Source organism: Miniopterus schreibersii (genome assembly GCF_964146895.1).
Source record: "Miniopterus schreibersii genome assembly, chromosome: 19".
NCBI lineage: Eukaryota > Metazoa > Chordata > Mammalia > Chiroptera > Miniopteridae > Miniopterus > Miniopterus schreibersii.
The window spans coordinates 172,227-186,268 of NC_138119.1; the positions used below are offsets into that span (position 1 = coordinate 172,227).

The 14,042-nt window shown below is 52.6% G+C and overlaps 2 protein-coding genes across 2 annotated transcripts in view; both read left to right on the plus strand.

Moving 5' to 3' along the window:
• The window catches only part of LOC308548950 (histone H2B type 1-C/E/F/G/I), a 329,370-nt gene that overhangs the window by 42,483 nt on the left and 272,845 nt on the right, over positions 1-14,042 (plus strand). The window lies entirely within an intron of this gene.
• POM121L2 (POM121 transmembrane nucleoporin like 2) lies at positions 3,959-7,003 on the plus strand (the record flags this gene model as incomplete). The annotated part of the gene is made up of 1 exon (XM_081121453.1): positions 3,959-7,003. The coding sequence occupies one exon, from the start codon at positions 3,959-3,961 to the stop codon at positions 7,001-7,003; it is 3,045 nt and encodes a 1,014-aa protein (XP_080977579.1).

Sequence of the window (14,042 nt, forward strand, 5' to 3'; positions counted from 1 at the left end):
TACAGTTAAGGTAATACATAGATATTTTGGAAATTGTATCTAGAGGTAATTACTACTATCTATAAACTTTATTGCAGAATTTTAAGGGGGATGGTAGGTCTGAAGGGTAGAGAATTACTTCTCTAATGCAATGGAACTAAAGTACTGACAGTTACCAGAGAGGTGAATAGTGCATCTCTCAGCAGGTAATTTGCAAAGCTTCTAAAGCCTCCAAAGCAAGTCTTCGTCCCCAAATGAAGTCCTTGAATATCTGAGAACACCCACACCACCATAAAGGTGCTGTGAGAACAATGGAGATTTTGTACATTGTGGAATATTATTACTTTTAAATATTACATTCCATCCTGGAGAAGACATATTCTTGAGGAAATATTTAGGATGTTGGAGGCAAAGAGAAACCAGAAAGATCTGAAATTTGGAGATCTTTGTAAATTCTCACACTAGAACCATTCAAACAGAGGGTACCTAAGAGTAGACAGGATATCCTGAACAGAGAATGAAACTAAGACAGAGTTCACAGGTGATAGCCAGTTGGAAGTTTAGGGTTCACTCTCATGCTTATTAATATCCTGATGATGGCTAAAATGTGCCAATTTGATACAAGATTATCTATAATTCAGCTACTGTACAGTGCACATTACAAGAGCCCCAAAATGTAGTTGTTTTTGCATTTCAAATAATCTCATGACCTGGATAACTGTATCACGCAATGTCTGTGTATGTGACACATACGATGGACACACAGAAACCCCGTTGGGGAAAGAATCTACATTTAAAAAAGGAACCTAACTTGGAGGTGCATGCAACCTCTGGAAAAGGGCCTCCTTTGGGTCTTTTCTTTTACATCTGCCTTTTCTAAGAATTTTACAAATACTGACTTATTTATGCCTCGCAATGACGGGGGCGGGGGGGGGGGCACACGACTATTATTATTCCCACAATACAAATCAAGAACTGAGGTACGGATACACCCAAGGCCAAGCGCTAAGTCCTGGACTCAGGCTCACCACACCTGAGTGCACCGCACTTACTGCATCTCAACAGGCAGGGGAAGAACACTTGAGTCCCATTTTCCATTCCTGGGGCCCCTACCTAAATGGCTGAGAAACTGAGCTCTGACTCCAGGACACCAGCCCGACCCTGACTCCACAGGGTGGAGTGGGGCGCAGCGCATCTCCCCGGGGCGCCCCAGGATCAGCACCCTCGAGGGGGCGGCAGGGACCCGGCCGAGCCCGAGCGCGAGGCCAGTGCTGGGCGCGCGGAGACCCCAGTCCAGCCGCCGAGGCGCCCCGGGCCGACCCGCGGGCAGACCCCCGAGCCACCTCGGGTCTACCTAGGGAGCCCAGTGTTCCCGCAAGACCGCTCCCAGAGCCCCCAGGTCCACCCGCCCGGCTCCGCCGCTAAGCGCTGCGCGCCCCACTCACCGGCCGCCTCCCGCCCAGCACCGGACACTCACCCGGCGGACCAGCGCTCGCACGGAACCCGAGTGCACGGAGCGTGGGGAAGCCGGAAGCATTAACAGGAAACCCCTGCGCGCGCCGCCGCTCTCGCACTCGCGAGCTTCCCGGGTCCCACCGCGCTTCACACTCTGCACTCAGACCGTGGTCCCTCCTGCGCCGAGCGCAGGGCGGGTCCGTGCGCAACAGCCTCCGGGACTAGTGCACCGGGGCCACTGCAGACGACCCGTTAGAGAACCGGGGTGGTAGGGGGCGTGGCACGGGCCGGTCGGCGCCCGCTGCGCATGCGCGTGAGGGCCGGCGGGCGGCGGTTGGCGGGCGGAGCGGGTGGGCGGAGCCCGAGGACGGACGCGGCGAGCGCGGCCCAGAGCCGCGCGGTGCAGGCCTTCTACTAGCGGCCGCGAGGGCCTGTAGCACCGAGTGTGGGCAAGAAAGGGCCTCGCCGTTTGGGTGTCTGCGAGGCTGAAGGCGCACCCAGCGCGCAGGGGTCGGTAGCGTTGCTGTTTCCACGAGCGCATGTGCGCGTCGCGGCTCCCACGTTCGCCTCCTCGCAGCCGCACCGCCCGCGAGGGCGCCCTCCTTTCGCTCAGAACCCGGGGTCCTCCCTGCCCCTCTGCTGTCCTCTCGGATAAGTGGGTAGCGCTTCCCGGCCCTTTCATGCCGTGCACGACGCGGTAACGCCCCGACTCACCCGCTTTGACCACCGTCGGGGAGGGGGGAAGGCGCAGGCCCGGAGTGACGGCGGGGGCGGCCTGCGGGGGAAGCGCCGGCCCGACTTGCGCGGGGGCGGGGGCGCGGGAAACGAGCGGCGGAAAGAAGACGGAAAAGGAAACTCACGGAACGACGGAGAACGTCGGCACCGCTCCGGGGGCTTCCCGTCGGGCTTTTCCCTCGCGGCTCCTCTCCCGACGCGCGTCCCGCCGGACTGAGGCAGCGCCCCCCGCGCGCAGCCGCCCGGCACCGGGAGGGGGCGCCCCGCTCCAAGTCCCTCCCGCGGTCCTCCAGTAGCCCGGGAGCCGTCCCCGGGGAAGGATTTTCAGCCAGAAATAAAGGCCTAGGTGGGTCCCCTGCCTGATGTTCACGAGAGAAGGGGCCACGGGGGGTGAGGACGCGCTCCCAGGGCAGCGAGGCCACGTGGGTTGAAGGGGGGTCTCGACGCGCGCGCCTGGAACCCCGAACCGCCCTCACAGTGCGGGGACAGTTGCGAGCCGATGGGCGTCATTTATGGAATGAGTCCACTTTGTTTACTTACATATTAAAGGAGAAGAAAATGGAATAAATCCATACAATCAATTTTTAAAACAAAGCAAATATATTAAACGTAACTGATTTACAAAACTGGCTACAAAAAAAAAAAAAAAGATAAAAATAAAAGGGAAATAAACCAAAACTGGCTACAAAAATACCGTGCTGAATAAAGAATAGGTTGTCTACGATCATTTACTATAAAAGCAATAAAATACTTTTTTCTAAATACTCCTTAAAATTATAAAATATATCATTTTAAAGGGGAAAAAATAGACAGCTAATTTGGATACAATTCTTGTGGAGAAAATAACCGATTTTTATACAAATACCATAAGGTATCAATTTGCGGCTCAATATTTTGGGAAGCTAGAGTCAACTAGGTGACTAACATTCTGAAAATTTAAAAAACAAACAACTTCTAAAGATTACTAAAAGAAAGCCTCTTCTAACAATAATCTTGGCACGAACCGAACCCGACTCTGGAAAGGCCTTTGGAAAGCGGGCTCCGGTCCAGCCGCCCGCGGCCTCCCCTCCCTGCGCTCCGCCCGGCGCCCAGCGCGAGACGGCGGCGGGACCGAGCTCCGCCCCGCGGGCCTGCGGGGGCCCAGGCTCCGGCGGGTGGAGACGTCCCGGGGCCCCGCCTGACGAAGGACGAGCGGTCCGAGGGCGACTGGGATTCAGCCCCTCGGGCGCCCCCGGACGAGGCGGGGACGCGGCCTGTCCGAGCCCGTCCGCCCCGCAAATGCCGGGCCCTGCCCGCTGCGGGAAGGCGGGGGCGGCAGGAGCGAGAATCGGCGAGTTGGGCCCCAATGTTCCTGCTGACCCGCGACGGCCACCCGGCCGCGGGCGCACCGTCGGGCCTCCAGTCCTGGGCTCCTCGCCGGGACCCCGGGGGCCCGGGCGGCCCGCGAGCCCGTCTGTAGTCGGCGCCGGGGCCGTCGGGCCCGCTCAGTCCAGACCTGCGCCCCGCGCTCCCCCTCGAAACCCTCCCCTCGTCCGAGCGCCCAGCTTGGGCCTCCCAACAGCAGAGCGCACGGGCCTGCGGAGGCCCCGCGCGCCCCTGGGCCCACCGACGCCGACCTGCGGGCGGCCGCGGGGCCTGCGAGGGTGGAGCGCCCCAAGGCCGCGCCCTTTCCTCGCGCTCGGATCCCAACCGTCAGCGAACCCTGCGCGCTGGGACTCGGCTGTCGGAAGATGTCGGAAACCGCGGAGGCCTAAACCGCCCTCGGAGTCGCCTCGCCGCCTCGCCGCGCATGGGCAGTTACCTGGGCAAACCGGGGCCCCCGCCGTCCCCGGCAGAGGGGCGCGCAGGCCTGCCGCAGAGGCCCGTGACGCGCCGGCCTTCCCAGGCCCTGCACCAGGTCCACCGGGTTCAGCACGTCCACCGCGCCCACCCTGCCCCGCGGCTCAGACCTGGGAGCCGGCCGCGCAGCTGGGACCCCGCCAGTCCCGCCTCGTGGGCGGTGAGCGAGGCCTGGCGGCGCTTCCCCATGGCGCAGCCCCGGAGCGCCATCGTGGGGCCGCAGCCCGCCGACTGGTGGGGCAGCTACCTGAAGCGGACTATCTGGTCTCTTCGGCACCCCAGGGCCGTGTGGAGCCCGGTGACCATCAAGATCACTCCCCCCGAGCAGAGAGGGCTCCCCGGCACCTCCCCGGCGCCGGCCGTCAGCCTAGCGGGGTTCTCACCCTCTGAGCAGCCCCCAGACCCACCTGCAAAGGAGACAGTGCTCAGGGTCCTCGGAGAGTACAAGAAAGGGAGACTGAGGCCGGGAGAGCCGCCGTCCCGGGCCCCGGAAAGGTCGGACGGTAAGAGGAGTCTAGCTGCCGGGTCGTCGGCATTTAAGCCTCTGGTGAAGGGTGGAAGCCTCGCTTCCTTCGTGCCCAGTCTTGGGCCTCTGGGCTTGGACCGCAGCTTGAACAGGGGGCCCAGCTCCTCCCCCGCGAGCTCCTCGGCCGGTTCACACGCAGGCGGCCCGCTCTGCTCCAAAAGAAATGCTATTTCAAGCTCTTATAGCTCCGCCAGAGATTTCTCTGAGCCTTGGAAGAGAAGTGTTTCCTGTGCACCCTTCCAGATGCCAGAGTGGCCAGTAAAAAAGAAAAAAGGTCATCAGCGCCGCTGTCCAGTCCCACTGGCATCAGAGGAGTCCCCAGCAGCGTCTGGCAGCATTGGGCAGCAAAGTGAGGAGATTCCACGGCTGCCCCCTAGCCCTGGGACCCCGGTGTCCCCTAGTCCACCTCCCCAGCTTGGTTATGCAGTTCCTGCTGAGGACCTGGCCTTGGGGACAAAAGCTGGACTTCAGTGGAGCAACAAAAGCAGAAAGGATACACTGGAGATCAACACCGACCCTGTCCCTGGCACTCGGTCTGCAAGTCCACCTTCCCAGTCTCTTACCCTGCCTTCTACAGGCACAGCTCCACCCCAGGGCACAAATCCTCGGGTGGCATCTCCGGGCCCGCTGGCCTCCATAAAGTCCATGCGAGAGGGAGTCAGTGTGGCCCACTCACCTCTGAAGACACCCAGCCTGCTGTCAGAGCCCCTTGCAGGCCCCTCTTCAGACTCAAAGCCCACAGCTGCTGTCACCCTTCTGACCCCTGTTTCTTCCACATCACCAGTCACTGACACTACATGGCCACCCTTGATCTGTCAGGCTGACAGGCCTGCCAGGCCCCCAGGCCCACCTGCTATTACCCCCGCAGTGCCCTCTACACAAAGGACTGTGTTTGGAGTGGTGAGACCAGCCCACCATCCTTCTGCATCTGCATCTCCTGCTGCAACTTCTGTTGACCCCACATCAAAACCCATTTGGGGGTCCCCACCCAACAGTGAGCCTGGAGTCTCCTTACCTTCCGGGATCTCAGTCACAGCTGCAGCATGGTCACCTTCAGGCTTCTCAATGCCCACCTTCAAACCCATCTTTGGCAGCATAGGAGCGCTTCAAACGACGCCTGTGATAGCTCCTTTCTCTTTCAAACAGACCTCTCCTCTAGTTCCTCCTGCTTCTACCCACCTCTTCCATGACCTGGTCAAAGCTACCTCTGTAGGCACCTCCACTACCCCAGTCAGCACATCCAAAGACCCCTCTTTCAAGCCACCTCTGGATTTTGGTGTAGTGGTTGTTACCAGTACCACAGGCAACACTTACTCAGTCCCTGTGCCTTCCACTTCTCACACTTTCCTCCTTGAGGCTTCCCCTGCCTTCAGGGCCGGCGTCTCCCCAGTCACGGGCTGCATTTTCCCACCTCCCCAGCATTCTGCCATTCCTATGGTAAAGGACTTTAACCAGGTTCTTCCCAGTGCTGTCCAGGTATCCCCTAGTAAAAGCACTGTCAATTTTAAGGGCAAGGACAGCCCTCTGCCGGCCTCAGCCCTCGTAACCACAAGCCAGCCAGCATTATCATCCTGCATCTCCAGTCCTACCTCAGCATTCACACTTCCTTTGGCATCAAACTCAAAGTTACCTTTTCTGCTATCCCTGGGAGCCACTCCCCAACCTGCATTTGGAGCTGCAGGTGGACAAAAGCAAGGGGCCACCCAACCAACCCTTAGCCCAAGCTTCAATAGCTCTTCTGTTTTAGGAAACTCAGCAGTGGTATCCCCAACCCCAACCCCAACTCCAGCTCAGCCAGCCTTTAGCATCCCCACACAGCCAGCATTTGGGGTGTTGGCACCCTCAGCCTCCACCTTCCACATCCCTGCCAGCCTCCAGCCAAATGTAGGCAGCACCCCAGCAGGTTTTCCTTTTGGTCAAGCTAGTCCCACTGGTTTTGGAGTTGTCACCCAGACCCACCAGAGTGGAACTCGTGGCTCAGTGTTTGGCAGCACAGCCCCACGACCTTTTGCCTTCGGGGGATTAGTGACCCCTATGGACTGCGGGGAGCCTGAGGTCAGCAGGACTGTCCCAAACATGAGCTCCAGCTCTGGAGTGTTTTCCATTGGAGCAATGCCAAGTGGGGTCACTCGTATCAGCACACCCTTTGGAAAAGGCTGGAGTCAGAACACCCAGGACCTGACCACCCAGAGCACCCCTTTGCCTTTGGGGAGGGCCAGCATTTCTGCAAGAAAGATTATGTTTGGGCCTTCCCCCATGGCCCCCTTAGCTCAGAGCATCCCTGTCCCTAGACCACTTAACACAGGCAGTAGCTTTGGCTTTGGGATTCCCTCTCCGCCTGCCCAGGCCTCCATTGGGAGAGGGTCTTTCAGATCATCAGTCCCTTCATTTTCCATTGGTGCAAAACCAAAAACCCCAAAGAATCGGGAGCAAGGGCATTCCCGGAGGCATCATGCCCACAAGAAATAGCCTGTGTCCCTCACCCTCACCCTGACTCGGACCTCAGTGTTGTTGGGAAGAGACTCAGCATCTAATTTTCTAAAGCAAAAAAACCCAGATTTAAGGCTAGAGCTTTATGTTCACCTGTGACTCCTCATCTGTATTCTAGAAGGTGAAGCACCAAGATGTCTAGTGGTGGTAGCAGGAAAACACTGGGTGGAACCTCTGGACTTGAACAGAGCCTTGCCTTCCCCTCCTACCCATTCCTCTCTGCATCGGGTGTGAGCTCAGTCAGGATACTGCCTCCTACCCTCCCCTGGGGACAGACATGCCAGGAAGCAGCAGGCACAGCCCCCACCCTCTTGCATCTTTGGAAGGAGGAATGGATTCTAGGCCTTAGCTTTTATTCAGCTCTAAGAAGTGGTTCCCTTCCTCTGGTCCCTGGGGATGCTGAGCCCTCATTCTTGCTGTGTTGTTCCTCATTGGGTTCTTAGAGGAATTTTGATGCAATTTGACCTTGAACCAGCTTTTCCTCAAGGACCAATGGTTATCCCTGAGGGTGTTCTGCCGCTTCCTTCCACCAAACCGTTTTAACCTTTTACCAGGCAAGGTGGCATTTCAGCCCCACCCTTCTCTCTGCAGTTTAGCTCCTAAGAGACTGGTGAAAACTCAGCCTGTCAGGCCCAGAGGTCACTCCTCATTCTAGAAAAGGGAAGAAGTTCTTGGCCAGAGTCCCTCCAGGCTGGGAGCAGGCAGGTGGGCCTTGCTTACCTGACACACTTTCATTCACCATTCTCCATTAAGTGCGCAGAGACTCCTCCTCTTCACTGTGTCTCATAGGATTGTCACGTGGGCTTCCAGTTGAATTTGGAGGACAGACGACTTGTAGGCGTGGAGGTGCTCTGTTGTTAGAACCAGACTTACCTGTATATGTAAATCTGGAGCCTCACTGATTGGATAAGTCACATTATGGCTACAAATGCCAATTTTCAAGTTTGTTTTTTGGTTTTTGGTTTTTTTTACTTTAAGGATGACTTGTCAGGAAGCTGTAGGGCCAGGCAGGGCCAGGTGACCTTGCTTCTCTCTACAACGTAGGCTGTGTTGCCTCCAGTAGGAGCAGGAAATACTCAGGGAACCAAAACTCACCCCTCATTTTTCTTTTAGTTGGTACAAACCACTCCTCCACTTTTACACCTGGGGGTGAGGGGTCGGCAGGGCAGGAAGCCTCGTGGGCCTGCAAACAAAGAAAGCAAGCAAGCAAAGGAGAGCAGATCCTTTGGCTGGCCTCTGCCCTGTGACCAATGATGGGGGCCTGTGCATGAGTGGTGACGGTTCTGCAGCAGTTCTTACTACCCTGAGGAGAAAGCGACAAGAACAATGCCCTGAAGACATCTACCTGCTGTTTTGTTCTATGGATACCTTGGAAGAGGCCTAGTTGGAAAAATAAGCCATCTTAAATTGGTTGATAAAATAAAAAATTGTCAAAATAAGTCAGTGATGTAGAAATTACTGTGAAATTCATGTCAATCTGGAGGCACAAAGCCCAAGCCCAGCCAGTTAGTAAAGGTGAGATTCAGGATTTAAACCTGCAAGGTTCCAAGGTCTGGTCTTTCCCTCATATAGCAAATTGCCAAGGTTAGAACTCTAACTAGGTCTCTCTGACTCTAAATATCCATGCTGTTTGCTCCAGCAAAATAAATGGGTGATACTGTATATGATATAACTTAGTCACATAACCATGTTCACGTAGTCACTTCCTGTTACCTTTGTCATATTCTGTTAGAAGAAAGTCACAGCTTGTGCCAGACCCTCAAGAGAGATCAAATAAGGTCACAACTATGGGGGGTGGTTATGGGGACCATATTAAGAGAACCTGTTTGCCATGCTGGTTTCTGATCAGCTCATCTCCACCTATGCCCCTTGTGTGTCATGTCCTATGTTGCCAACATGGTGAAAAATGAAAAAAGAAAAAGCTAGGCTGGGGCGGGTGGGCATGGTCCCTTCAATAGAAGGCACCCAGAAAGAACTCATTAAAATAAATAATTGTAGTTTACATGGAATATATTACATATACATATTTTAATACATTATTCTTTGTTTAATCTTATAGTAATGCACTCATTTCCATGACAACAAATACTCTTTGAAAGTATAATTCTGAAAATTCCATGTGTTTTATCGAATGGAGGACACATAAGGACCACAAGCTTCATGCCTGTTTTGTGTTCTCAATAGTAAATGCATTCAGCTCATAAATATTTGTTACATTAAACTGATCATACTGTATTTATACATTCCAAATATTTTCCATAATAATGCTGAGATGAATACCTCTGTATGAAAATCTTTACCTGCATCTGTATTTCCAAAAGATTGAAGCTTAGAATTGGAATCATGGGGTAAATATGGAGAAACACCTTCAGACTCTTGTCATATGTTTCTTTCCAAGTTTTTGGTCCTTGTGTCCCTTCCCAGGGTTGTTACCAGGAGCAAATGAAATGCCCTTGACCAACGAAAGATCTTTTTCCGCCTGGGAAACTCATCTTCTTTTGCACATTTTCGTTTGACTTGTCTTCTGTTTCTTGATGAGTCATAGGATGTGTCTCCCCCTCGCTGTGAGGCCTTTCAATTGCAATATTTCCTTCCACTTAGAAACTTGCATTTCATCCAAATAATGATATCTTTCAGTGATCACAGTTCTTGGTTTTTTTTGTTTTTGTTTCGTTTTAACTTTGTGCTGAAGAACAGTACACATCCAGAGGCTGCCCTGAAATCAGGGTGTCGCCCACTGGCCTTCCTCACACTGAGCACATCAATGTAACCAGCATCCAAGAAACAGAATATCAGGAACACTCCAAAAGCCACTTTGTGCAGAGTGATACTTACATTAATCAACATACACTTTGAGACTTTTTTCAGATACCCCTTCCCTCTTTTCAGTCAGCCACCCTGTGAGGACCTGCAGGGGAGCGAGGGCCGGTCCTGGGCACCTGGTTGGTGAGGAGACTGGAGCAGAAAACACGGGGGCACCACAGCCCAGCTGCCCGCTGGGTCCCTCAGAAAGGGCCCAGACGTGAGGGGGCTCTCGCAGCCTTTTAACCACCGAGGACCTGAACTGAGCTTTTCAGTTGAGTCAGCGCCCAGACATCCATAAGTCCTGTAGACAACCCTCTGGAGAACTTAGGAAACAAGGTCCCGTTGTCCAGAACCGGACACCCGAAGGTCCCCTGCTGGGATTCTTGTCAAGCACGTGCATTTCACCATAAAAACGCTCATCATTTCTTTTTCTTCGAAACACTCTGGGTATTGCCTGGTAGCGTTTCCAGAATTGTAATTCGCTTAAGACCCTTGAATAAAACTATGTTATTTAATTGCAGCAAAGACCCTGGTTTACTTACGCCCAGTGGGGACCAGGGCAGCCCGGTGGCCACAGGCTGCGGAGACGCCTGTCAGTCTGTCTGTCAGGGGGCGCCTTTCTCCACTTCTGGAGTCAATCCCCACTTTTCTCGGTCCCCAAGTGTCACCTACCTTCCTGTTGCTCTTCTCACATGCCCCCTTCCCTCCTGTCTCCTCAGCTCACGGGCTTTCTCTAGAGATTTCCTGTTCCAGCAAGTCTGGGGGCTCTCCTCGAGCATTTTCTTTCGGGATTTCTGCCCCCACAAGAAAAAGTGGCACACAGCGAGCCTTACGTTGTCCTTTGGCTGGTGACTGCAGACACCGGGCTCAAACAAGGACCAGAGACAAAAACGAGGTCCCACCGAGATTTGAACTCGGATCGCTGGATTCAGAGTCCAGAGTGCTAACCATTACACCATGGGGCCCACCTGTCACCCAACCTGCCTGAATTCTTTGGTGACATAGTCCCTCCTCCCAAGTGCCCTGACCCAGGCCCCCTTTATAAAGGTGTAAAGCCTGCCTGCTTTTCCTTCTCTAGGATTAAGTGGTAAACTGTTACCTGTCAGGTGCCAGCCAGCACCTTTTACACCGGAGTCTCCCTGGAAAGGACAGGCAGGGAGGGGGGCTCCTGAAGCAGCCCACCCTTGGGGTGCCTCCTCGCAGGGCGCTTGGGCTGTCAGCTAACACAGAGGCCTCAGAGACAGGGAAAGAGCATTCTTTCAAGAACTCCTTAAGTTGTATCTCTTGTTGATTTCAAAGAGAAGAGTAGTTGGTATGTTGGAAAGACGAGTTAAAATCAAACGAATTTTTAAAAACGTTGCCAACTATCCTTTCCACTTTTCCCCTCTTTCCACCAGGCAGGGCTCCCCCCTTTGAGCCCCTTGCCCCTGTGCTCGGCCACCGCTCCTGGAGGAGTGGGAATGAAAACCCTGTCCGGGAAATGTTGGATTTATGGGAATTGAGTTGGGTCATGGGTGGATTAAAGGGTAACAAGAGCGATGGATTTGGAACTTCTTAGGACATTGCACGTTATATGTTATTCTCTGCTTTCTATGGGTTAAGAATCGGGTTTCTCTAAAATCAAGCAAACCTGTGGCCGGTGTGGACATCCAACTGGCAATCTTGGCGTTATTAGAACCACATTCTAACCAACCGAGCTAACTGGACTCTGACTTGCAAAAACTTTTTTTTCTTTTTTAAATGTTAAGTTCAAAATAGTTGTTACATATATAGCAATTGACACAGTTTTTGCAGGTTCTGCAACTTACACAACTAACTGCTCACTATAAACTCGGCTTTTCATCTCAAAATTGAGGTAACATTAACCGTGTAGGACCATGATGAGTTCACATATTTGTTCAATTAATATTTATGGTGTGTACTAGGCACTGTGTACTAGGGTTTCATTGATGAACAAAACTGGGCACTACACCCCTTGGAGATTATATTCTAGTGAGAGAGACAGAGGAATCAAGTCACCATGCAAATTAATGCAAAATTTATTTAGAAAGTTTGGGGAAAGTTATTTCTGAAAAAGTAAAGACTGAGAAGATGCTAACTGGTATAGAAGATATTTAAGGAAGGACAGTAACATGCACAAATCCATGGTAAGTGAGAGGCTGCAAATAGGGCAGCGTGGTTGGAGAGGAAGGAGATGTGAAGTGCGAAAACGAGGCTGAAGACCGAACATTGGTCACGGAGAGGATTTCAGGGCATTATCTTGAGGGTTACATAATAAATCAGCTATAAAATATGTAGGTAATGGATAGCTCTTTTATATATTAAAAAAAGTTCCTGCCTCTTACCCCTTTGTCTTCTCAAAGTACACAGAATTTTAGACCTAGTCTGACCTAATTAAGTATAAAAGAGCTAAATTTCTCCCAGACGATTTGAGAAAACTCACAGGAACGTGGCTCCCGTGACTCCCCTTAGCGGCCCGGGGACGCAGCGGTGGCCTCGCCGGCAGCCGGGAGCCCCAGGGCCCCGCCCCAGCGAAGCATTTCCCGGTGGCGTGGCCCCATGTTTGAGCCTGCATTCAATCAAGCAGAAATAATGTATTCCATATTTCATGCTTTTATAAAAATAAAAAATCTGCGAACAAAACACACGCATCGCCACTCAACATACCGTTCAACTATTTGCTCCTTTCCTTTCCCACCTGGACAAATCGCTCCTCGGCCCCGCACATCCAGGGGCGCTGTCCGTGGTCCTGACTCCGGGAAGCTTCGGGCTCCCTCCTGACAGGGGGCGCACCTGGCACGGAGTTGGGTGCCACTCCCTGGAGATGTCCGAGGGGAACAGCCGGCTGTCACGACACCCTGCCTGCGAGGCCCACACCCTGCGAGGGTTCCCTGTGTGTCTGTCTCGCAGACTTGTCTCAACCGCACACCCAAGTGAACCCACCCACACCGGGACTGTTTTGTGCTAAACCAAATGAAAAGTTGAACCCACTAACGCCGAGCTTTTCGGTGCCCAGCTAACGACTGTTGGCTGCTAGTAGCCGCAGAACCAGGAAAGCCTCGCCCGGGTCACCGGGTCAGGCTCAAGACCCCGGGCCTGGGAAGCCCAGGTGTGCAGACGCAGCTCGGGCTCAGGTACTTGCACCCGGGAAGCCCCGATTTGGAGTCAAGGGTTGGGCTCAGGTCCCAGCACCTGGAATGCCTCTGCCTTGTGTTGGAGATTGGCCTCAGGTGTTTTCTTTCTTCCCCTTTTTCTTTACCTATGTCCTAGCTAATCTATCTGTCGATCACCAACTGTCTCTTATCTATCCATCTATTACCTACCATCCATTCATCTATCATCCATCTATCAATCTATCACTTATCTATCAGTCATCTACCATCTATCTGTCATCGATCCATCATCCATTTATCTATCTATCTAAATTTCGGTATGTCACACATCTCAATTTCTTACTAGCCATTTGGTTGTCTTTCATGAAGTGCCTGTTTAAGTCATTTGCCCACAGACCAAAAGCAAAAGTGCAAAGGATACAGCCTATTGAAGAAAAATCAGAAAAATGCTTCATGCCTTGGAGATAAGCAAACATTTTGTAGACAGGATATAACAAGCACCAAGTGTAAAGGGAAGAGTGATTCTCTGGGCCTCATACAAATTGAACACCACTTTCACCTAAAGACTCCATTGAGAGAGAAAACACCAGACACAAACTGAAAGAAGACTGCTAATGTGCAACGGTAAGAGGGAAGGATCTAATTTTTAAACATAATTAGGTGGATTTCAAGTTCTTGTTATTCTTAGAAATTCTTTGCATAAAGTCCCAGGGTTGACAGCGGGAATGAAGAGTGAACTGCCAAAGGCTTAGACATTTAGAGGAGAAATGCAGATGCAAAAAGCCTCAGACAACCACTGTTTCGAACCAGGGACCTTTTGCGTGTTAGGCGAACGTGATGACCATTACACCCTACACCACAGAAACACCGCGCTGAAGAGCAGCTTTACAAGGTGCAGCAGAATCGCGTACTCATTTCGTGGGCGCCCACAGAGCTAACAATTTTGAATGATCTTTCTTTTAGTATATTTTCACTCATGGTGCATTTCTCTTCCTCGCATTTTTTATTTGTTAAAATAAAAATATAGAAACTCTAAGACTCATAATCAAAAGTAACTCAAAACCAGAGTCCAAATTCCTTCTCCAAAACTAGGCAGGGTG